Source organism: Malurus melanocephalus, unplaced genomic scaffold, assembly GCF_030028575.1.
Source record: "Malurus melanocephalus ecotype Western Australia unplaced genomic scaffold, MMel_1.1 scaffold_0, whole genome shotgun sequence".
Classification (NCBI taxonomy): domain Eukaryota; kingdom Metazoa; phylum Chordata; class Aves; order Passeriformes; family Maluridae; genus Malurus; species Malurus melanocephalus.
In genome coordinates, this window is record NW_026623232.1 from 2,969,301 (window position 1) to 2,995,659 (window position 26,359).

A 26,359-nucleotide genomic window follows, 5' to 3' on the forward strand; every position below is an offset into this window, starting at 1 on the left:
AGCTACCAATTGCATTGCATAACAAATAAAAAGCACCCAAAATATTTTTCCAAAATACCACCTTAGAGGAAAAACCCCAAACCAAACACTTTATCAACAACATAAAATAACAGAAAACAACAGAAATCATAAGGCAACACATTTACACTTTAAAATAAATGCTTATCAGGTTACATTAWTAGCCAAAGTGCACTTCCCTTTTACAGGTATTGCTAGAGAAAACTAGATTATTTTTCTCCTCATGGAAAGTATTTCTTCAGGCTTAACATTCCATTAACTGTTTTGTTACACCTCTCCCTAGGTGAGTAGCATTCAGGTCTAGTGTGCTAACAAAACAAAATTCACTCATTTATAAGGAAGAGASGGGTTTTGCCATAGGCAATATACTTTAAAAAGAGTGCTGTATTTATGGACAGACTTTATCAACAGAGCTAAATTAATAAGACTTTATTTAAATAATGTTCTATTTTGCTATTAAGTAACAGAACTAACTTCTCCTTCTGAGACCTTAGAACCATAGAATCGTTGAGGCTGGAAAAGACCTCTAAGATTGAGTCCATCTACCAACCTGGCACCACCCTGCTCATCACTAAACCACATTTCCAAGTGCTACATACACATGGCCTTCTGAACACTTTCAGATGGGATAGCAGGGATGACAATTTCATGACTTCTCTGGGCAGCCTATTCCAATGCCTGRCTTTTCAGTGGAGACATTTTTCCTAGTATCCAATCTAAATGTTCCCTGGCACAACTTGAGGCCATTTCCTTTCATCCTGTCATCTGYCACCTGGGAGAAGAGACCAACATACACCAACATACACCTTCCTTTCAGGTGGTTGTAGAGAGTGATAAGGTTTCCTCTGAGTCTCATTTWCTCCAGGCTAAACAAATGCAGCTCCCTCAACCTTGTCCTTATCAATTATCTTGTCGAAGACACAASAGTCTACCCTATCTGATCTGRGTCTTGCCTTATKGCATTTAACAGAAGCAGAAAAGTTGCACATTAAAATACTGAGAGTTAGAAGACCAGGAATGCTGTCCTGAAGTGCTAAAATAACTGCTGTCCCACTTTTTCAGAAAGATGCAGTGGCTTTTCTTCYTCTATTTGACTAAGTTTGGGAATGGAAAAAAAATCCCTTGAAGAATGCTAGCTAAGTAACACAATCATTTATGGTCTCTTCATACTCCAGCACAAGCCTTACACAGAGGTAACCTGTCAGAAAACTGATCTCCATTGCAAACCTGGCCTCTGCACATCCTTGAAAGTTGCCACTGACAAGCAACTCTGTACCATGCAATAATAACAACTGCCCATTTGGAATTACAAATATTTTCTGGAAYTTAACTAAAACTTCAACAACAAAATAGAGCAACCTGAAGACTGTCAACAACAACACTCCAGGGAAAAGACAACACCACTTGGCAACAAAATCCTGACTTTTAATCCTTGGATGAAGATTTTAAAATGCCTTTGACCCAAGTACTTTGGCCTTTCCTTATAATATAAAGAAGACTGGCACCCCTCATCATTATTCTTGGATTCAAAGGATGGAAGAATGAGCGAGGAAGAAAGCTAGGAAATAAAGATGAAGAAAGACTTTTTGTACTGAAGATATTGTACAGCTTTACTGAACAAGCTRTGCCCACATTTGACATATCCAGTTTATAATTTCTTCTCCAAATAAAGTTAGAAAACTCATTTGAAGATGGTAAAAAGCATGGATGGTAAGGTTCTGACCTTACCATCAGTATTACCAATTTAATACTATTATTTCCAAAAACTTTCACCTCTCATATCCCAAAATTTCCAGAAACAATTAGCCCTTCCCCAAAATTAGTCTTCACTCCAAACTGAAAAAACACCCAAATTTACTGCCAGAAACCAGCCAGCAAACCAAAAGTATTTTTTTCTAKTATTTCTAACGATGCTTGATGATTCACATTACTCATAGCCCCAGCAAAAGGAATGCCATGAATAATTAAGTTGCTGGTGAATGGTAAGAATTTGGCAACAAATGCCCCTCAGCGTGCAGGCTGCTGCTGAGTGCTAAAGCCAACACAAGAATTCAACCTTACCCGTTTAAGTCTAGCAGTTTAAGGTGGGAATATTGCAATTCTATGTGACCACTATCCTATCAGAGGGTCCCAGGACATAGTCTAAACATCTTAAGAACTCAGAAGATTGCCACCTTTTGCTTTGTAACCCAGGCCTTAGAAGGCAGCCTGTTTTTCTGAGAGAGAGTGAGAGCATCATAGCTTCCTTCTCCCTGTACCACCCCAACATTTTTTTAATGTACAGAACACAATAAAAAAGGTCAGCAGGAACATTTGTACAGACTGCATGGCTATTTTTGACCCACACAGACAGGACTGGGGTCACAGAAAGGCTGGGATCTCTAATGACATCTATTTTCTTAAGATTCTCTAGCCTTACAGATTCTTTAGGAAAAAATATTTGCAGATGGCCTATCAATCTGTGCTGTGCTCCCCTCCCCCTCCTTCACAAACACCCTGAGCATCTGCTGCACCATTGTTTAACAGCACTGCCRCTTTGCACAAAGGCTGGGTCTCAAAACCTGGAGATTTGTGTGCAGGCTAAGGCAGAACTCTCATTCTGCACATATCAACCTGACATTGGTCCCAAGGTGACTAACATCCATACTCTCTACAAGCAAGTCTCTCCATAAATAGCAAAATGCCGTCTCTGAAAGATTAGGGCTGCAAAACAATGTCATTCAGCTCAGCGGGATTTCTCATTGTTATGAGTAATTGTATAAAGAATCTTATATGCCCGCAAACAAAAATTTACAACAATGCTTTACTTTCAGATAGGTTWTACACACACAGCAAATAATACTTTCTAAGTTTTCATATACCCAGAGTATGTCTAGAAAATAACTGTTATTACACTCTCATATTAGTTATAAACAGACTCACTTAAAACTTCCAGTAAGCATTTTAAAGCCTTAAGAGGTTTGCAATTTAACTTGTAGCATAAATGTTAAGTTGGATATATCASAGAACACTGCTTCAGAAGTCTGTACATTCTCCCAAGATTTCCCTTTGTAAGCAAAAGAAATTATTTTCCCTCCCTTCTCTGCACTGTCAAAATAACTATTCTGCTRTGGAGAACCACAGACTGACTGGGAGTGCAAGACAGTCTTCCTACCAGCTCTGCATGCATGGAAGTGACAGCACTATAACGGGATGAATCCTACAGTCAGCTCTGTGCATCCTTGCCTAATTCCAAGACTAACCTCCTTTCAAATGCCATATGCCTTTTGRAATACTGCAAATGCATTTATTTTCTCAAATATGTAGGACATGTTCATGAACAACTTAGACACTGCCTTCAAGAGACAGAATTTTAAAAATTATTTATTCCATCTTATTTCCTTAACCAAGTGAGGAACTCCACCCTAGTTATTCTAGGCATGTCAGAACATGACTTCACAATGAATCAATCAACAAGATTAACTGCTGCATCCATGTGACATATTAAAGTCAGTAACAGTTCCTGCAAAGCCTGTAYATCACTAGATCCTAGACTGGGGCTTCACTTCAAACCCTCCTCTTTCATCATCATGCCTGTGAAACATAGGTATCTTTCTTCTCATTTCACTGCTAGAATAGGCTCAAGTACTGGTCAGTAAAGGAATAGTCCAAGTTAAACACCACAGTTACAGCCAAGAAGCTCTCTTATTCAATGTTATTAAGCTATAATATATCCAGCCTGTACAAAGTTCCTCAAGACAAGACATAATTTCACTGCAACTAAAATCATAATCAAATCCTTTAAATATAATTATATATTTATATGAACATATGTTGTATGTTTTTGGTTTTTTGGACACAGACACATGAAGTCTCCGGGAAGACTTTTCAGGGAGTTCCAGTATGTGTCTCCTGTCATATGGCAATCTCAATTCTGAGTCCCATGATGGAAGTGAAGTGATACCMGACTGCAAAAATGTACAACATTGCTGCACTTTCTGCTACAGCAGCATACATTTTGCAGCACAGAGAACAACCAACAGGTACACACAGTTCTTCTACCATCTCTCAGCAAAAACACTGTAATTGCAAACAGATTAACAACAATTATTCTGMAGGTATTCAGTTTCTCATAATGCACAGTTTTCCAGTGCATTAGCATAACCTGCATCTGTGAGAGTTCAGCTTGTCACCTTCAGCTGTCTGAGTGCTCACAATCCATACAGATCAAGTAATTTGTTTTGGTCAGACTCTGACACATCTACTTTAGTCTTATTTCTACCAAGTCTGAATGAATTATACTGCAAAATTATCATGTACCCATTTTGTGCAGAGCTAGTGTGCGTTTCTGAGTCGTCACTGTCGCTGATGACAATTGTGTCCCCATCTGCACTGCTGGTGTGGCCATTTGCCATTCCATTGTGATGGGCTGGAGCTATGACTTCCAAAACCTTACACTGCAACCTGAAATAAAACACAGACAGTTATTAATGTCAAAAGACTTCCATGAGTACAAGGAATCTAAAGTTGTAGCAGATGTTATTTTAACAATAGACRCATAACTGAACACTGTAATATGTACTAAATAAGAAAATAACTAAGCCTTGCACTGAAATACTAGATAAAATATTAATTTCATAAGTACCACTTAATAAATGAACAAATTTGTCTGCTTACACAGCTATCAGTTTCACCTCTCAGGAAACCAAATCAAGTTACTTGTGGTTGTGAATTTTTTTTCAGTTCTCATTTAAGTAAATGAAAAAGTTAATGTGTTACTTTAAAACTAGACAACAAAACTCTGTTATTTTGACAGCAGTCTAAGAAACGTAAAAGATTTTCAGATCCTAAGTACTTTTACTTGTGAGAGATCATCTTCTACTACTGTCGATGACCTAAATAAACAAGGCTGAAATGATCATCATGCATCTAATCTTAATAATGGCCCATTTATCTGTTGACACATATTAAGGCTCCATCTGGCATGCACAAAATTGACAAAACAAGCCTATTCCTTTGCCATCCTGAATGCTAGTTATAAAAGGCAGAATTAACTACATATCAAAAAGTATAATTAATCAACACGTCATGCTGGGTAACTTTACTATAGCTGGTTCTTAACTACTAACTTTCACCCCTTTCTGGAATTCCATGGTTCCTATTCTTTAGCTTAACACCCAAAAGCATTGTCTGATTCATGAATATTAACTGCTGTAGCCAATGGACAATGTCACACACTAAAAGCTCAAAGCAGGGGGAAAAAGAACACATAATAATTCTCTTCTCTGGGCACCAAGCACTCCCACTTGGAATAAGTAAGATGGAGAATATATGAAGCCCTGGACTTGAATTAGTGCAGTGTCACACTTAAGTTAAAAATAAACAAACTCCAAGAAATCCACGACAGGCAAATTCTAAGTGTTCTTCTGTCTAAACTGAACACTGGCAAAAAGGAAGCAATGTCAAAATATTTATTGAGCATGCCTTTCTTCAAGTATTCAATACTACCCAAAACTTGCACACAAGGTGGGGGGGGAGTAGATGAAAGAGTGTGGTAATGGCAGAAAAAAACAAATAATTCAAAGAACATARTAACATTAAAATATCCTAGGTAGTACTCTTGTGACATTAGCAAGGCTCAGTAATGCAGTTAGACCAGGTAGCTGCTCTCTCCAACAGGAAGAAAGCTCCAGGATGCTCCAGCAGGTTATTAAAAAATATGAAAATTTAATAAAAAACAAAAATAACTATTCACATCCTTATATACTCCTAAAGACAATAATATGACCCATGCTCACAGTATCCAYGGGGACACCAGAACTGTTTGCACGCAGAGGCAGCCTGAGCCCACTTGGACTTGCTGGCCACTGGCACACTGCCATTCCAATGCAGCCTATCTTGTTTCCAAAGCTGGCTGCTCTGACGCTGGAAGACACGTCTTCCCAGCCAGTGGAGACCAAGTTATTAATTGAAAAATCTGACTAGACTCTGTATAAAGAACCAAGAGCACCCAAGTATAATGGAGGTAGAACCTGGTGACTGTTCACAAAGTAAGTCCAAGTCCAACAAGGCTTATTAAGGTCTGGCCCAGCATGAGACTCTGAGTTCTACGAGAAAAGTCTATCCCTAGTAACTTGATTTTCCAGTATTCGGAACATCACAGTCACCCCATCATCCTAAATAACACAGAGCTGACTGCACGGCAGAATGTATGTTATTAGGCTGGGGATTGAAAAACCCAGCTTTGAAAAAAGAAAGGTAACCTGCTGAAAGACTTCTTAATAGAACTAGCTTTCTTTCAGATAACACAATATATTCGTTATGGAGTCCCATTTAAATTAAACGCTTTTAATTTCTACTGGCAAACCAGCGAAAGCATCAATGGCTAAGGCTACCGACACGCTCCTCTGTSAGCCCCGCTCCCCACTAGAGGGAGCGCGCACCCGCCGCAGCCACTGCGCAACCGCCGCACCGCGCCCCGCGCCCCCACGGACAAAGAGGCTCCAGTGCACACACCCCCCGTCCATCCTCCTGCACRGAAACACTTCAATGTTCGACTCACCGAGGAGCTTTCCAACATTGATTTTACCTCCTGATCCATCAAGCGGCCCTGTAWTTTATAGGGCATCGCATCTCCTCCAAGAATGGAAATTATATATCCAACACACTTGATTCAGCAAGCAGCAAAATCCCCAATACAGCTGCCTTTCTTATCAACCTGATCATTCTCGGAGTTCACTCATCACAACTTTTATTTTATATTATAAGGCACATAAAACAGCATAGCTGAAARCTGAAGCAAGACATTTAAATGAAGSATACTACTGGAATTACTTCCTAAAAGATATTTCAAGATCTTTACAGAGATTACATCAACCATGCTCACTATTTCCCATAAAATAAGGGGCAGCTAAATCTAAAAAGACAGCAGCATCAAATGTACATATGTACCCTAATATCCTCATCAGTCAGGAAGCACTTTCTTCAATAAAGGTTGTAAAAAAGCAGACAGCCACACTGARTGAATCCAAAAGGCTTTTAAAATAGACAATAGAGCCATCAGAAACTTTTACACAATACTCCCAGCAAGTCTAGCTCAGACACTGACACTGTACTTAATTTTGCTTACCTATTTCTGCRCTACAGGCTGTTATGAACAACGGGATCCTCTGGTTTGCCCTAAGGATGGCCTCATACTTAMAGATCTGTTTTTTGTTAAGCTTAGAAACTAAGTTCTTTGAGGTCTCTTACGTTATGGAAAAGTGCTCCAGTAAATGCTTAGCCTTATGGTTTTATCTTTGCTTTGTTAAAAAAAAATTAAAAACCAAACAAAGAACACAGGAGTCTAAAAGTTTTCAACACAAAACCAGAGGGGCTATCACCAACGTAATTTTTTTTACTCTCTCAAATGAAAAGGTCTGAGAACTTCCATCAATTTCCAYGAATACTGTGCTTTGAACTGCAGCTTAACACAACTAACAGAGAACTTTTAAGGTCTGACTGAACCTTGTCACTCCCAGAACACTTAGGAAAAGCAGGCTGAAGGTATACAAAAGCAAACTGCACCTGCAGCCTCAGGCTGCTGCTCCACAAGGATGCAGAGATCATTTAACGGTTCCTGTCAAAAGGGGAGATCTTTCTTTGCCACTCCTCTTTCCTGCCATATACATGTATACATGGTGCTTGCTTTTTGCAGTTTTGGCAGTCAGTTTCATTTACTGATTGCCATTAAACTGAATTCAACCTGACAAAAAAACTAAAAAGAATATACATTTAAAAAAAAACTAACTCCCAAAATCCCAAACCCAATGTGAAAGCTTGGGTAAGCTTGTGTCCTATCACCTACTTTAAACTCACTGAATGATCAGATGAGAATTAGGGCATATGCAGGATGCAAATATTGATTACAGATAAATGCAGAGGTAGATGGGGAGCTGTTCATCTACTTGAGAGGCRGGGGAAGAGAGGCTACCATCAAAGACCGCAAGAAGTTTTTATTACTTCACCCTTCTACTCATCCATTGTTCCCAGTTTTCCAGCACTGTTTATCAGGAGGTTACACTCTCTTTGACTTTCCTCTTCTGGTTAATGCACCTGTAAAGGCCCTTCCTGTTATTCTTTGCATCYCTTGAAGGTTCAAGTCCAGCTCTGCATTGCTCTTCCCAGGTTACCTGTCCTAGCTTCAAATGTCTGTACCTTTGCTTCTTTTCCCTTAGTTTGGCCATCAGGTCCCTACTCAGCCAGGTCACTGTGACACTTTTTCAGCAGTTGTCAGGGTGGTTGAAGCCTCCCAAAAGGACAAGAACCTGTGAGTGCAATGATAGCTGTAGCTGAAGCAGTAAGGTTTTGTTAACASGCTCCCCTTGAGCAGGGAGCCTGTAGCAGACACTAACCACTTGCTTCCCTCGTTGTCTCAGTGTCTCATTTTTACCAGCAGGCTTTTGACCTGCACATGGCTGTTCTTCAGAGACCCCTGTTGATGTAGGGGGGAACGGCTCTGCCTCTCCGTCCTCCCATCTCTTCTGAACAGCCTGCAGACATCGATGCTCACAGTCCAGTCATGGGATTTGTCCTACCATGTTTCATTAATGGCAGCAAATTGTAGCTTTCAAGCACCAAAGTGGCTTCCCATTCCTCCTGTTTGTTGCCCATGCTTTGGYGTAAAGGCACCTCAGCTGGGCTGTTGGCTGTGTYACCTTCCTAGAGGAACACACCCCTTAATTCCTTTGGGATAATTCTCTGGTGCTTTCCCYTTAGCTTATAATACCTTAGGAGTCCCTGGCTCATCTCTGTAAGATTCCTCCTGTTACCAAAGGGATTCAGGAAAACACCACCTATACTCCTGCTCCTTCAATCTGTTGCCCCAGTGCCCTGAAGCTTTTTGGCTGCCATAAAACTTCTCTCATCAACCTTGGCACTGCCAACCCTACACAACAACCAACAGTAGTCAGAGGGCTCAATTAGTACAAGGAGTCTCCTGATAACATCTCTCTTGCCCCAAGGAGGCAGAAGATTTCCCTGGGGGACAGACAGCATATGGGACCCTCAGTTTCCCTGCACAGGGAGTCACCTACAACAATTACTCTTCTTTCTTTCCTAAAACCCAAAGTTGTGATCCATCTTGCTGACCAACTTCTTCCAGGCAAGCCCCAAGGCAGAATCAATTCCACTTATATCTGCCTGACCCTCATATTGCAGAGTCTCATAAATCACTATGAGGGCACTTGGAAAGGAAAGGGAGGCTGGGGAGGATTGTCCCATCTCCCTGGAAAGGAATCTGTTTCCATTCACCCTCACCTTTTAAGAACACCCCCTTCTGCCTGACAGTGAGAGAGTCACAGTTCCCCTGACACTTGCCAAGCTTCCATCCAGCATATCTCTCAGGGMCTGAAGGATGTAACTCCACCAGTCTATTTTCTCTCACACTCCTTGATACTCCCTCAGCCTCTCCACTTTCTCTTTAGAATGAAAAAACCAACATTGTCTCATTCAGCTCAGCAACTCAAAAACATGTACACAAGCTATYACGAGCTGCAGAACAGACAGGTATCTGTTCTACTGGTGTTGGAGTAGCAGAAGAATACMATTTAAAGAGGAAGAAGAGAAGCTGCACTCCACTATGTAACAGGTCAAAACTCTTACACGATTATCAAGTGAAAAACCTTGACCATGCAATTATTGTCACTTTTGCTTCTCTGGAAAGTTCTTCCCAAATGCCACATAGGCCTTTACATCCAACCAAGGCTGGTGTTGGAGGCTCTGGGAGGAGAGACTGTGTATCRCAGTTCCTCCATTGAGCATTCTGCCCACCAGTTTTTGATCTGGCTGGTACCAAATACTCTGACAGAAATAATAGTGTGTCACTCTGCTATGTCCCTATTTCAAGTAAAAAAAAAAACCAAGATAATCTGAAGGCTCAGCTGAGTTATAAATGTGCCTCTGTATGCTTTACAGTAAGCAGACAAAAACCACCCCCTGGATGCACATGGCTGTTTCAAATGAGACAGTGGGGGAACACTGCAACATTGAGGCCAACTTTTAAAATAAAAACCACAATGATCAGTGAGTTAGAAGTAAATTCACTTTTTAAGATACACAAATGAAAGTAAAGTTTTTCAAATGTCAAAATTAAAAAAGCCCACATTTTGTAACAGTATGTGAAGTTAGTTGAATACAGAAACCCCCAGAAGGGTAATACAAGAAGCTGTAGTAGCAAGTGCCAAAAAGTACCAAAATATGGCATCATTCTGTTTTGTCAGCTTTCAGTAAGTTTTTAAGAAGTAAATGYCAAATAAGTGCAGTAACTCATATCCTTGTCCCAATGGTTCTCATATGCTTGAGAGTAATTAAAGAGATAAAAGCGAGACAAGATCTGAAGGAATAAGTGACATCTTTTACTAAGCTAACTGATACTGTTTAATGCACACGCAAAACAAAAGCACACAACAAGGAGACACGTTTTATGCACATAATGGCTTCCTAAAGTACGGAAAGAGATGCTGCTTTCGATTTTTAGCATCTTCATTTAACTGTCTTAGCTGTCTGTCAAGTTACAGTTAAGACTGTATGCTTCAAAGAGACCAGTAAGAAACATGGTTTTGCTTAGGACAAGAGTATGTACAGAAAAGCTATATCAGGTGTCTCCTGTGGAATTCTGACAGTACTACTGGCATTTTGACYGCCCAGCCTTTGGTTCATAACATTGTACTGATTAAAAACAAAACGTAAAACAAACGAACCAAAACTTTTACCTTTGAATTTATAAAAATAGAGGTGCACACAGAAATGAGAGCTAACAGAGACTGGCAGTGCCACTTGTTGCAACAGCTGTTCAACAATGTACAAGAAAGGAGTTGCAGGTGCTCTCCCATACATCATCATCTCATAGCTTCCACTAGTCAAATACAAATATATTTGTTAGTCAACAAAACAAATATGTTCATATCCCAAAGGATTTAAGGGCAGTGGAAAATAAATTCCTTAAATAATGATTTTTCCAGGCCATAAGTTGATTGATCCTTAAATAGCTCTGCTGAAAAAATGCACACTGTACTTGCTCTACGAATAGGTAAGCTGCTCTCCAGTACCATCAGAGATGCTGTTTCACAGACACCACACTGGTTTTGATACTTTCTGGAATTCAGATTCACCTTTCAAAATAAAGTAGAAAGCTTCCTTTGTATGCAGCAATTTACATTTAAGCCTTATCACTAGAAAAATAGACTACACACTACAGTTAGTAATTATAGTTAAAATAATTTAAATTATTGAATTATCTCTCTAACTCACTAGAGTCTAAACATGGAAGACACTTTGTCACTTACAACCCAGTGGTCTTTTAGTAAYTTATCCTAGTGCTCAGAAGACAACAGTAGGTAAGTACATAGACAGACAGACACTAAGTTGACAGTTTGAATGAAAAATTTGGAAAATTAGCCATAACTTTATCTCTTGCAAAGATTATCTTCTAACATCCTAAGTCCTTATCAGCTATAGTCATGATCAGCAACATGCTTCCTCTGTCCCAGTTAAGACTTACAGAGATGAAAACAGTATGCAAATCTTTTAATTGGCCTAATGCAGTGGTTAATCCACTATGAACAGTCCTAAAGCACTGGGACACCAATCAAACAACTGATGAGTTAAAAAAAGTTTGACCTGTAATTATCTGTTTCCTGCAGCCTGACAATTKTCACTATCAGATCATCCAAAGCAGAGAAAGGATGTTAACCTATATCAAACCTATTATGAGATAAAATTCTGTTAGGAATATTGCTGTATCTCCTACTTCTGCAAGTAGGTTCATTTTTAAAAACATTCTGGTGCTGCTTGCTCACAGACCTCAGGCAAGTATTCTTTTGCAGTGGTGTCATCTAGTGGTCAAATTCAATGAAAAAAATATATTCCTCTTTTGTACTGCCACATTCTGTATTATTTTCTTATTTCTTATACACTAACCTTTCAGCAACGTATTTCAGTATGTAAGTGGTTGACTTTTTAATTAAGTCCCATACTAAATGATGGACAAGAATTTGTTATACCCCAACCTACACAAAGGGAAGACATCACCACATAAGCTATTTTTTAGAGCAGSGGAGGGGGAACTGAAGAACTAGTAGAGTTGTCCAAGCTAAACCCTTAGATCTCATTGCTCAAGTCAGATCGAAAGCTTATAGCTTAATTAACTAATTCTCTCACTGCTTACTTGTATAGCCTAATGAAGATAGCCATTATTTCTTGTGATAGCAACCAGACTCAGAACAGAAAATAAATTACATTTGGTTGTTTACACATTTCAAGTCTAGTTTTTCCTCCAATAATTTAAATAGTTATAAAACCCAAAAAGCATGCTGCTGACTTGAAACAGAAAAGAACAGGTCCTATCGCTGAGTAAGTTAGGCTGTTGGAGGGATTTTTTTGCGTGTGTCTGAGGCATTAGCTGAGGTTATTATTTCAGGTAGGCCTTCCATACTGCATAGTTCCAGCTTTCATGTAATTGCTGTCAGATAACATCAGGAGGCTGAAAATCAATTTCACAAGTTCTAAGTACCAATAATAAAACACAGTACTATGACAGCAACAAATGGACAGGCTACTGCAAGAGATGCCATTCCTTGTGGAAGATCAAAAGACCAACAAGTACATGATGGGGCTTGAACTTCCAGTTCTGAACATCAAATATAAGAAGCAATTTCTATTAACGTGATCAACATTCTTCCTCTCATTCAATAAAGTGTGAGCTAAATCATTAGCTATTTTACATCTTAATTGACCACAACTAACATGAAATACTGCCCTAATTTCCACCCCCCAACAAAATTTCAGTTTCCATGCTTTTTTCAATGAACTACTTTCCATAAAGAGCAGTTTGACATTCTAAATGACAGTATTTTCAGTGTCAACTGGTTTCAATTCTATAGCAACTCAATTTTGAATTTTTTTCTTTGTATTCTATAATGTTTTTGTTTCAAATAATAATTTAGTCTTTTGTGAAGGTAGTATGAGGAAAATGTTGTTTCACAACTCCTACTTTCTTTAACTGGAAATCCAAGCACCTTGTGTTTTAAAGCATAGTACAGCTGCTAGTTTGGAGAAAAGTTAGCCCCATTTTGGCCAGAAAAGTTGGACACAAGCCAAGAAAGCTGGACATTTTTAATCAATACATCCCTTGAAAGGGTTAAAGAGCAAGCAGAGCTATCTCCCTGTTACTTCTAACAGTTTRCCAAAATGCACCCATAATTTTTAGAGATCGCCTGAACAAGCCACTTGATAGGACTGGRGGCATTTCTCTGCAATTTGTTTCTGGTTGACAAGGGTTGCTAGAGACGCCAGACATAGGAAAAGAAGAGAAGGACAGCATATCCTAAACTCTCCTGAGTTCCTCCTACCAGTCCTCAGTAACAAGGCAGAAGTAGCCTAATTCAAAACCAAACAGCACAATAAAATGCTAGAAACCAGAAGAAACTTTAAGACCAGAATAAGTAATGGGGCRTTAGACACTGCAACAACTGAAACAAACAGGTTTCATACAACCAAAAAACCCAACATCTACCTAGACTCTGAACATCTGAATGAGACACTGATCGTCTCTTTCTAGATCACCTGTCATTCTTCGCAGTATTATAGACTACTTCATATGCTCAAGATAAAAACATTTACATTAAGCCAAAATGCTAAACTTTCTAGTGTTTGGGCCCCCTCCTGCTTACTTGGTTCAAAATCTAGAAAGCTGCATCAAAGCAATCTACCTTACAAGAATATTATACATGCACAGTTAGGAGTTATAAAATGTCAAAATTTAAATTATTTGAGCAATCCTTGGTTACACATGCATTATGTTGTAGGCTTGGCATTAAATGATGCCCTGAGCTCAGAAAACGAAATGATCCTGCTGACATTACATGTGCAAAAAACTTCATACATAAAAGCAGTAGAAGAATTTACAACACCACAAAACAACTGGGTTTTAATGATCTGTCAAATTCTGCTGGTCTCATATTACATATTACTATTACTGGTCTCATACTATTACAATATAGATAGACTGATAATTTTTGCAAGAAAACTTGCACAGAAACTTAACTGCACATGACAAACACGTGCAAACAGCTCTGCTGAAAGGACATATTATGTACAAGTAATATGAGTTGGTACACTTAATCCCCAATGTAGCACTTCAAAATACAGGTCAAAGTCAACTGTTAATTGGCAGACAAATAACTACGCCTCACCGCCTACCATTTTGCATTCTGTAATTATGTACCCCTAAGCACAAAAGTCCCTCCATATTACCATGCTATTTGCAGTGTTTCCTGAATTTAGTATTAAAGGTCTGAACTAGCTCCCTGCTACACCTTTGTCTAAAATATCAGCGGCATACAATCTGCTAAGGCAAGCTTTTTATTCTTCATTTTACCAGGCACCAGGTTATACTTATGTAGTTTAAAACATACAATCTCTGGTAGGTTAGTTTTTGATGGAAGTAAATTTTATTTGACATTTCATCTTTTGAATGGCATCCAGACCATCTCAGAGGCTTAAGAAATTTAGCTTCTATCCTATTCATATAGTGATCAGTGAAAGTAGAACATACATATTTAATAATTTTGTGTTTATCTCAACACAACTGCCAGTAACCAAGAATGCTGAATAAAAGACTGGTAAAAAATGATAGCACTCTCTTAAGGAGACAATCATATCACAGCCTTACCTTTGGAAACATCTTTGGAAAGCTACGATGCACGCATGCAAATATTTATAAAAAGTAATAGAAAAACCATCACTCTTGAGGGGAAAAACTTTTAGAAGAATAATCTCATTTTTTTGCTATTCTTTTGGAAACTGACAGTATTTTCAAGGTAAAAAACAAAGGCATTTCATTAAGCAAATGAAAACCAACACCTGGACTATACTGACAGCTCATAATATTTGAGTTTCTAAATAAAACAAGTGAACAAAAAAAACAAACCAACACCTCATTCTTCAAGTAAAATGACTGTAATACCAGTGGTACCCTCAGTCTAGTTGTTTGAAGAGTATAAAGTTGAGAAAGATATAAAGAAACTTTGATAACAGGTTTTCCATCCACAAAAAAGTAACTCTACTGAAGTTGCTCTTCTCCCAGCTTTGCAGACTGGAACTTTACTGGTTGAAAAGACTAGAGTAGTGAAGAGACAAAAAGCTTTTCTATTAAGCACTGGCCTTATGCCCATACCCATACCAATTTTGATATAACTTATCTCCTTCAAAGCATTAAGACTTTTCCTCCTAGTGTAGTACAAAATTTGTCATAAATAGCATCTGGATCAGCCACTACAAAAAATCACACAGAATAACTGCTCTCCAGTGACCATCTTGAATCAGCCCACTCCTATCACCCAACAAACACCACACTTCACACCACCAACTAAGTAATCAGGCGACCCACACAAGTCCCTTCTACTCTAAGTGTGAGCTGTTGCCTTCCTCCTGAAAAAAAATGCAATATAAAATGACCCTACATACACCAAAAAATGCAGCAGCAACAGCTGAATCCACAAAGGCTTCAGCACCCATTCTGCAGGTATTTCCAAGCTGAGCTTTTGTTTTTTTCCTATTTTAAACCTCAGTGAGATGAAACTGTAAACTCATTCAGACAAAACATAGATCTTTCCTAGATCTCTCCCAGAAACTGCTTTAAAGAAAGGCTCAAGCTTACTTAYACTACAGAGCATATGTACCAATGATACAAGAAAGAAAGCATCTGAAGCTCAAAATTCTTTCTAGTTTTTGATCAGTCTAAGATAACAGTAAAAACATTTGCAATAAATACACTAGTATAACAGTAAGCAAAACACTTGGAGTGGGAAATAAAACCATATCAACCTAAATCCCAGATAATCAACTATTACAAACATTTTACAGTTAATTCCCTGATATTTGTCTGATACGAAAAACACAGTTTCTGCACTACATAAAAAGTAAAAATCCAACATTTATCAATTATTTCAAGCTTTCAACAGTTTGGCCATTCATTCTGAATGATTCATCGAAACTTTTATGTTTTTTTAATTCATAGCCTCCTCTAATTTCTCATTTAATCCCACCCTACAAACAACCCACCTTTCTCACACGAAAAAAACAGTATTCCTTTGCAAATGCACCAAAAGACCAAAAAACATACAGTGTCAAGACTTGAGAGCACTGTAATATCTCCACAGCTGCTTCAAAGCTAAGGAAAGGTATCAAGCAGAGCAACACAATCCTGCTCTTAGTTAATATAGGCAAGCATAGCAATAGTATCRCCAGCTTAAGCATCACACCTCACTTGGATGCATCTGTTTTATGGAGTTTATTACCCTGATTCAAAAATGCACAAACAAAACCCGCCAACACCAAACAAAAAAAGAAATCCGTATTTATTTTTAAAAATACTTACCTTGCACCATTATTTCTAAGTACTTCCACTGTTTCATCAACGAAATACCGATCCTTGACATAAGCAAAGATTTCATCACAGATCTCATGAAGTCGGGTGCGATGGGTAAGGGTGGCCAAGTAGAGAACTGGAATGATGAGTGCTTCTGGAAAACTTTGAAGATTATGTCTGGCTTTCTTCTCCGATTCCAGTGCTTCCTGATATGTGAGTCCTGGTTTACCTGTGACAGCACAGCTCCACACAAGGCTGTTGCACAGAATGGTGCGTTCAAAAAAATCACTGAAAAGAAAGAAAGGTTGGAGGGGGAAGAAAGAAAGAAAGAAAACAGTTGAGTTCTCACTAACATTTTCACCTTGCTCACAGTYAATACAGCAGCAAATTACAAATATGTTTTATAAGCCTGAAATGTAAAAGCGGCTCTACTCTACAGTTTGTAGATAATCAAGAGTTATTTGCCATTTTTCAGCYAGGCATGGTAAATTGCTGTTGTGCAACCAAAGTCTCCTCTCATTACAGACTGCAGTAAGAGCACCAAGACCTAGAAATGCTGCAAACTAATATTCATGTTTAAGAGGCCTTATGCATGATTATTATTATGCATAATAATTGAGTTTTTWAAAAAAATGAGTTTAATAGCTGTCATATCGTACTCACATCTCCCCCATTTCCACAAATATTTGCAAGATGAGCACCTAAAACTGTACAAACACGAAATAACTTTAAGATCACAGAAACATGTTGCAACTTGAGTAAGTTCCAGATTTCAAGTGCCTTAACTCACAAACGAAAAGATGGGAGAGGTAAAAAATTAATGTCAAGTGGTTCTCTAAATAGTTTTTATTCYTTCACTGTTTGCACAGCTCTTACAAAAAGCATTGAAATATTTTTTTCCTATAGATTCTTTTTCTCCCTTTTTCCATTAGTAAATATTGATTCTCCTCCTCCCACACATTTCCAATTAATGATAAAATTGCATTGTTGTTATGCTTGCTTACTAGCTATTATATTGGTATCAAGAATGAAGAGCTATCATTAGCCAAAATCTGTCCATTTTTGACAAGCATCAGAAGAACAGCAGATTATTAAACATTTTCTAGATGAAGCAGATGATGTAGCTACTCACAAAGCCATGTTAAAACATCATATACTATGGATCAGTGAACAGACAGCAAAGCAATCTTTCAACATGCCCCAGTTCAGACTATGCTTTTATTTGCATTTACAAATATTAATGGACTAGTCTAGGTACCTACTGAACACACATGACAAACCGAGGTTTGTTTTCTCTTTCATCAGTCCAACATAGCTATTTCAAAGCACACAATACTTTCAGAAAACTGCATGCTACATGAGATACCTATACTGAAGTTTCACTTCATTCCTTAAAAAAAACCCTAAAACTAAACCACAGAGAGGTCCCATTTTTAAAAGGATAGACCTGTACAAGTAATTTCTAGTAATTACAGTTCACACTGTGTTTTTTCTTGCAGTCTCCCTTCAAACCCAAGCTGGCAAACATTCATCAGTGACACTGATGCAGATGACAGTGTTCCATTGCAGATGAACCAAAACATTTTGTAAATGAAAATGGAAATTTCGGATTCAGGACAATGAGAGTCTTGGCTCAGATAATCCTTTCTGTATGAGCACAGGATTCTTCTGAGTGTGATATTCTTTAGGAAGAACATCAGCTGCAAGAAGGGGAAAGGGACATAAGAGGAAGAAATAGATACATTATCTGAATATTTAATAGCTACAAAATTTCAGATTTTTATATCACTTGCTATCTACTTAATATATTTGGCAGTAGATAGATAATGTGGGCCTGTTTACTCTAAACAAGAAAAGAAGAACAAAGGAGAGAGGATAAGACAAATTATTCTTCAATATATGAAGAACAGATGGCTGTCAGTCATKCTTCGTGCATCTTTATTGTGTACTATACTTACCTAAACATACTAAAGAACAGGTTAGACAGAAATCTGTTTCGTGAGTTTGGTTTGAGGTTYTTTGTGAAGTGATAGAATAGATAAAATGTGATCTCTTCAGGTCTCTTCCTGCCCTGCATTTCAATATTTCTGTATTAGACTGGCAGTAATTTTTATGGATTGATAGTCAATAGAGAAAGTAAYACTTACTTAAATCTTCATTCAGCTGTGCTTCTACATGTATTTTTGTGTCTCATTTACCAAAGAGGCTATTGGTAATTATCTTTAGCCAGGAAACAGAAAAACACTCTTTAGAATTACTAAAAAATGCACCAGAATATATATTTTTTTTAATTATGGAAGTAAAAAAAAAAGTCAAGGAGGTATCAGAAAGCAAGGGAGAGACAGAGGTTCACACTGACAGTGTCCCTTTAAGAGCTGCTGTTATTCTTTGTGAGGGAACTGGGCAGTCATGCTATTTAAAGCAGCAGCATTGAACTTAGAGGAGAAAAAAAATTCTTAAAAAAAATTTAATCCCAAACAACAAACTCTCTATAAAAATTTCTACTTCATGATTAGTACAAGTCCAAAATGCAAAGATTACTTTAACTGAAACATATTTGAAGAGAACATGTTCCATTTGCATACAAGCGTATTTTGTCTATCTAGTTTCATTCTCCCTCATTTCCTCTTTTGTTTTGTGTGGATTTTTCCCCTGTGAATTTACAGGGAAGAAAAAAAAACAGTGTGAAAAAAAACTGCATTCAATTTTGAAAGCATTATTTGTCTTTAGCTATCATTACCTATAGTGCATCAAAACCATCTGTGGCTTAGTCCGTTAGCAAAGTTTCATAACAATGTTTTAAGTTTTAAGGATCTCACTTTAACTTGTTTTGAGAAAACAAAATCCCACAGTATAACACTAAAAGTACTCTTTCTGTCCCTGTCTCTCTCCAGCGCACATCAGTTATCACAAAATGATACAAAGAGCAGACACAACAGCTACCAAACCAAGGGAATGGCAGCAACAGCAGTCAYAGCCTTTCCCTTTACTTGAAGGGTAATAATGCCCTTGATCATATTCTACATTCAGCTTCACAACAGCAAGAGCCTCTGCTGCTACATCACATCTGAAGCCCTACCAACATCTTCATCTAGGGTATTATGGCCTTTGGGGCTTCCCTGATGGTTCAAGATCTCTGTGACTCTTGACAACATGGAGGAAGAAGTTCATACAAAACATCCACAAAGTTCACTGGCAKAGTCACATCTGCATGCAAGAAGTCAAACCCAACTGCAGCACCCTGATGATGTCCACATCAACTCAACTACTTGAGGAGCATGGACTAAAAAACTAAGCTGTCTTTGTAGTTGTAAGTAATGCCAACTTCTCAGCTGGATGTCTCTTTTCATTTAATTAGTTTGTTTTCTATGCAAGGTAAGGCTAACTATAAAATTATCAGCAAATCATTGAGTAGTAATTTAATGCTGCTATTCAGTAGGTATTTGATAAGGGGCAGTTCATTAACAGAAGCTAGAAATAAAGTACTTGCAATCTCTGCTGACCATATTTGCAATGGATGTAAAAATCCAGCCTAGAAATTACGGGTGGCTTTTGCTTGAACTAACCAAGTATTCCCCTCGAGTCTAAGATCTACTATATTTTTAGTGCTTTTAGTGCTTCAWGAGCATTTGTTGCAAACCATTTATTTCCATTCTTTTTCTTAGTTATGTTAAAAACAAGTCATTTAGTGTACCACAGGAGGGTAATCATAGAAGACCAAYTCTGCCATTCTGGATCTGAGTTTTCTTATACTCTTCATCTCCAGAAGTAATCAAGAATATGTACTACAAATAATGCACAAACAAGCAAAAAACCCTATAACAAATTTATTCCTTAATATTTACAAGTAAATTATGCATTAAGGAATATACCTGAAAGTGATTAATTTCTCTCCAAGGAAAAACAAAAATTCACCTAATTTAACTAAGGACACTAAAAAAACCTTTTGAAAAATCTCTATTTGACTGTAACCAAGAACTCCATAGGCCAACCTATAAAGAAGTTTCACTAGGTTCTGAAGATGAAGAGAAACTGTTCTTCATCCCCCTCTCATGTTCTAGAATGAGAAACATTCCTACCACTGTATCTGTACTACTCATCATTTTATTTTTCAAACTGTCTTCACATGCAAGACTTCCCACACTTTAATAGTAGATTTCTCTGCATCTATATCAGCTATTAACTTTCACAGACAAGGTGTCAAAAGACTGGTGGTAACATCCCACTGGTTCAATGTGTTTTTCATGCATCCCATATATCTCATGCAGATCCATACTTAATTTTCATAGTACAACCCCACAGACTCTCCTTGCCRATCTGTCCCTCTAACCAGGAGTATAACCAAGTATGGAAAACATCAGCTCCCCCAGTTTCTGTTACTAGGGATAAATACAACTGGACATGGCCCCACTTTTGCAATGGTTACAAAATTATGTGATTGTATTTCAGATTAAAGAGGAAATACATTCTTAACAGGAAAATCATTTTCTCAAAATAGTAGTCTTGCCAAATTCTTCTCATATTAGTATATCAATTTCATATATAGAAAAGAGTAAYATTAATATGTGATTTCCATTCAACTCTACTAAAGCTGACACAGGCCTGAAAGCAGCTTTTCAACAGTAAGTTTGTTTGCTCTGCTAAAAAACCCACCAAACAACCCCAAAAACCAAGCATAAAAAAACCTTGAGTCTTAACTGTTTGTATTATTTAAAAGCTTTCATATAGTTGAGGAAGGGGGTGAATTCAGGTTATTATACATATCTGTACAACACTCTTGATCTAGTCAGACTCTGTAATTTTTTAATTCTCCCCTCAAAATGTAGGTTCAGAGAAGCCCAATTTACACAATGGCTTTCTTTCATGATACAGCTAATTCAATTTTTAAGAAGTGGGCCCTCCCTATCCCATTTAATCTAATTGCCCTTGCTTAGGCAAAGGAATAGGGAATGTTGCTTTCAGAAGACATTATGCATCAGCATCCAGCAGAGACAAGAATCAGCATCTTTAAAACTTCCTAAGACAACTCYATGTTCTCCAGCAATTACACCATAACGAACATTAACCTAAATTTACTATCCATCTGAGCCAGAACACTTTGCTAAATAAAAAGTACATTTTTAAATTCAATGCACCAATTTTACCCAACCTAACAAAAAAAGCCAGAAACAAAAACAACAGAAACACAGTACAAAAAAAAAGCCCCACACACATATACGAAAAACAAGCACAGCAGAGTTTCTCCAGTCTTCCCAAATACCACAAATAGCCTGACCTCTGAGCTAACCACCTACTGATCTTTCTAGGGATCGCCTCTGTGAACACATCTAAATTTACCCCTCAATTTGTGAACTTTGGTTATATAAGGAATTTGGTCTTTCATGCATCTTAATAACACCTTTGCTGCATAAAGAAGTCTGTCAGAATACCTGAAATAATCACCAGACATTTGGAGGACAGATATTTTATAAGGATGCTTTTTGTTCTAGAATTTTAGTAAAACTACATGTACCTGAAACATGTTTCCATGCAGTGTCAACAAATGCATGAGACATGAGACACATGCAATTATGTGATAACAATTGTAATCAGAAAAGCAGCTTCAAAATATTGGAAACTGAGGGAGTGGGACTGAATTCCTACAAAAACAGGAAGCTGTCAGCTCTCCCTTGTTAGGCTCTTATACGCCCTCCAATATCCCTTGCAGAAGTCTCAATAACATATTGAACCCTCGAGTATATAGTTCAGGCAATAGTACAGCATTACCCTTCCAAGTTACCTAGTCCRTCTTCTTTAAAATTTTAAGTGAAGAGTATTTGTGTAACAAAAGCAAGTCTAAACATGAAAAATATTTAGATGTGTCTTTATTTCCTAAGTTGCAAAGGGAAAGCATTTCAGATTTAACCTAGTTTGTCTGCRCATCTTTAAGAAAATCAGAATTTGGATGTGGGGGCTTTTTGTAGGTGGGGATGGCGTTGAATTAGAAGGGTGGTGAAAACACGTAATTTATCAGCTTTTGAAAAACCTCTCGCTAAATACTTTCTGTCCATTGTTCTTACAAGCGGTGTAGTGAGCAACAACAAGTTCGGGACTAGCCATACCAGCCGCTTGTAACTGTTAACGGGAACTTCACCATTCCTGTTCAGCTTTTTACACGCGGAAAGGAAAAAAAAAAAAAAAAGGAAAAAAAGCAGAAAAAGAGAGGAAGAAAAAAGGACGAGAAGAGCGACAAAAGCCTCATTAGAAAAAAAGCCCCTAAAAGGACAGGTGTGCTCGCTGGGTTTCAGGCCGGGTTTGACCGCCGGCGGTGCCGCTTGCCTGGCCGGGACGGGACGGGAGAGCTCCGGCGGCGGGACCCCTRCTCGCCGGACAGGTGCAGCGACCCCGCGCCGCGCTCCCCTGCCGGCCATTTCCAACCGGGTCAGCCGGCGGTTCCCCGTGGAGGCGGGGCGAGCGCAGCCCTGAGCGGCGCGGCGAGGGCCGGCAGCAAGGGGTTAACCACGGCGGGAGCCGGCCGGGGAGCCCAGCCCGGCGTAGCCTAGCGGGCCCCGCAGCCGGTGCCCCCCGCCCGGCCGTCACAACAATAGGGCGACCGGCACATGCCGTGCGGGCGGCCCCGCCGCGCCGGCTGAACGCGGCCCCGCGCGGCCCCTTCCGCGGGGCGGCCTAGCGCCGAGCACCACCGACACGCGGCTGCCGGCGGGGGCGGACGGGAGGGAGAGCCCGAGCCCGGCAGACGCTCGTTGCCGCCCGCCGCCTCTCACACGCGCAACTTTCACTTCCCYGGCAGGGGCAGGGGCGACATCGCGGAAGGAGCGGCAGGAGCCGGGGSAAGGATCCGGCTGCCTTCCTGCCCGGCGCTGAAGGGGGCTGCGGGGTACCCCAGCCGAGGAGGGGCAGGGATTCCCCCTGCCCCGGGCGAAAGATCCGCCCTCTCTTCCCCCACCCCCCTCGCGAGGGCACAAGCTCGGCGCCAGCCGCGGTCCCCCTCACACCCCCCGGCAAGGCTCCCCGCGGCGTTCCGGGGAATCCCCTTCCCTCCCTCCCTGCCCGCCCAGGTGTCAGAGGCGTTGGGGGCTCGATCCGCTCCCTCCCCGCAGCCACCGGAGCGCAAGGAGGGGGGTGGCGGGGGAGTGCAGGACAGACATAGGGACGCGGACACTGACACAGGGCTGTTTCTTACTCGTAGTTCCTGAAGATCTCGTTAGTGACCCTGCAGTAGAAAACACGCTCGTCCGGCCGGAGGTCGGCGGGGGGCTTCACCCTCACGAAGGGCTTTCGGTGCAGCAGCGGCATCGCCCCGCTCCCGGCTCTCTTCCTGCCCCAGGATCGGCTTCAGGGGGTAGGGGGGAAAATAAAGAAAAATTAAAACACGGAGGGAGGAAGCGAGGCAGCGGCGCCCACGAGCCCGGGGAGGAGGGAGCGGGCCCGGCGTGTCCCTCCTCCCGGGGGAGCCGAGGCAAGAGCGAGCGGGAGTGGCGGCGGCGCTTGGCGGAGCCTTTTGTGTGCCCGACACGCCGTTGCCTGCCTGGGACTGCGCGCGGACCAACGGCGGCACCTTCCTCCGCCTCCGCCCGCCTCACAATGGGGCCATGACGCCGAGCGGCGGGCGGAGGCGGCAACCCCCGCGCCAGCCGCGCAACGTGCTCGGCTCGGGGATACCCCGGCCGCGCTTTGTCTCCTGCGGCTCCCCTGCCTCCGGGTCACCCCCTTTCCCCCGCCTCTGACCCACACACGCCCGGCCGGACACCAACTTCCACTCCCCCACCGCCTCCGCCTTCTCCTCCTCCTCTCCGCAAAGCAAACACCCAGGAGGGGCAGCGCCGACCACTTATCTCCCTCCTTCCCTTCCTGCTGGGTCCCAGCCTAACCAGGGTCCTCGCCCTTTCCGCCCCGCGCCTCGTCCCGGCCCTGCGGCCGCCGGGCTCCCCCGCCGCGGGCTAGCGCGGCCGCAGCTCGGGAGGCAGCCCGGCCTCCGGCCCGTCCAGCGGGGCTGCGGGGCTCCCTCCCCTCCTGCCCACCTGGTGCGGCCGCAGGCTGCGCTCGCTGCTCGGTCGGTACGGAGAGCGGTACCCCTTACCGCGTTTCTTCCTTTTCCCTCAGCCCCCCCCGGCTCCTGGGAAGTTTTTGATCTACTTCTTCAAGCCCTCAATCAGGAAGAGCTGCGGGGAGGAGCCTTACCCTGCTCTCCCCTACATCTTTATTGGCCGCTCGGTGCCTTCCAGCGTGTGTCACACAGGAAGACAGCGAGCTACATTATTAATTAATGGCTGAGAGGGCGCATCCTCCATTTTTGAATTATCAGCCGGAGACCTCCGGTGCAAGGGGTGGGCCCAGCCCGGCCGCCCGTGGGGGGAAGGCGGCTCTCTGAGCGCGGCGCTGCGGCCGGGCCGGGTTGGGCTGCGGCCGGCACCAGCGCGGCCCCCCCGGCACGGCGGTCGCGGCTCGGCTCGGCGGGGCGGCGAGGCTGCATGGTGCGGCGCTGCCCGCCCGCGCCTCCGCCAGCGGCATTAGCCGCCGGTGCCGAGGGGCCGCCGAGCAGCTGTGAGACCCCCGGCCCCGGAGCGATCGCYGCTCTGCCCTTGGTACCTGCCCTGCGAGCAGGGGCCCCGGCGCGTCTCCTGCGGGGCTGATCGCCTGCGGCTTTCGGCGTTTGACAGTGCGGTGCCGGGGACCTTGCTTTCCCAGTTACAGCCCCCGAGCCCTAGTGCTATCGACGCGTGCGGGGGCGTACGGGTGTATTTTGCAGAAAGTGCGATTGTATATAATTAAGATGAGCGTGAGGGTTGTACGTGGGCCCCCTAACATCGGTTTTCCTTCCAGTTCACCGAAAATATCATTAAATGGTTTCATTACTGTATTCATTTTTCGCCACCTTTTTTTTTTAACACTAATGCATTTATAGTGTCATCCGTAATTAAAAGTAGAGTATTAAATTAATTGTGTTCCTCAGAGTGCTAGCCAGTTCGGAAGACAAAAACCACAGAAAGTCCATATCCATTATAATTCATCATAACAAAGTGCAGCGTCTACACGAAAAATCTACAGAATAACTGTAGAAAATCCAAAGAACTATTGAGGTGATTAATATCTGAAGGCTGATACCTAATTAATTTAACAAGTTGAAATGCCGTTCCTGCAAATAAAGGTCCCGTGCTGTTTCCTGCACCTGCGCATGGTTTGTTTTCTTCTGCAAGTAAAGGCAGTAACCGGCACTGCTGTTGCATGTGTGAYTAAAACCTAAAAGAATGTGTACATACAATCCATGAATTAATTTATTTTAAAATTATCAGGTTTTAAACAAAAGCACTGAGAAATGTTAATGTTCACTTCCTTAAATTTACAAAGCCTGAACTGCAAAACAGGTTAACTCCTGAGCCCTACCACTTTATTTTCATTTATCAGCTGGCTTCCTTTTCAGTTTTCAATTTMTTTCTAGCAAAGGGCACAAATACTACTTGAATTAATGCACTTGTGTCTAGTATCTGATAATTTTTAGTCTACTTTGCCTCAAAACTGTATAGTATGCCATGGTTATGACATTTAGTGTCGCCAGCTTTTATGGTTACAGTGAGATTTTGCAACACTTAGCTTTGTTTTAAGCTCCTCAGCAGATGCAATTAAATTGGAACCTCAGGTCACCTTAAAAATAATTATGTTCCTAACTCTCAAGTTTGAGAGAAATGGTGGAATAGGCACCCCCAAAAGGCTTATGAATTAGAAGGGAAAGAAAAGCTTTGAGTTTCAAATTTTTGTAAATCTTATTATTTTGAAGCCAGTATCATGGTGTTTGGGAACCTGACTGCTTTTTTCATACTTGTATTGTCAGCACAGCATTATTTTAGCACTCGTTGGTATCCATGAAAAATGCATGAGCTGATAGAACTGTGACATCAAAAGCAAATTCCCTTTTCCTCTTTGCTCTCTCTTGCCCCCTTTCTCTTTTATTCTCAC

The 26,359-nt window shown here is 41.0% G+C and overlaps 1 protein-coding gene across 6 annotated transcripts in view; it reads right to left on the minus strand.

The window, feature by feature from the left end:
- Positions 1–24,692, minus strand: part of BAZ1A (bromodomain adjacent to zinc finger domain 1A) — a 63,628-nt gene extending 38,936 nt beyond the window's left edge. For 4 of the 6 annotated variants that reach the window (XM_057365113.1, XM_057365038.1, XM_057364957.1 and 1 more), the window contains exons 1-4: positions 24,427–24,573; positions 23,589–23,738; positions 16,415–16,693; positions 4,318–4,461 (exon numbers count right to left, since the gene is read on the minus strand). In XM_057365113.1, the coding sequence (XP_057221096.1) occupies positions 4,318–4,461; positions 16,415–16,693; positions 23,589–23,701 (536 nt within the window). In that variant the 5' untranslated portion in view covers positions 23,702–23,738; positions 24,427–24,573. The other 2 variants (XM_057364874.1, XM_057364787.1) reach the window with 2 other exon arrangements.
- Between the last annotated feature and the right edge of the window lie 1,667 nt (positions 24,693–26,359).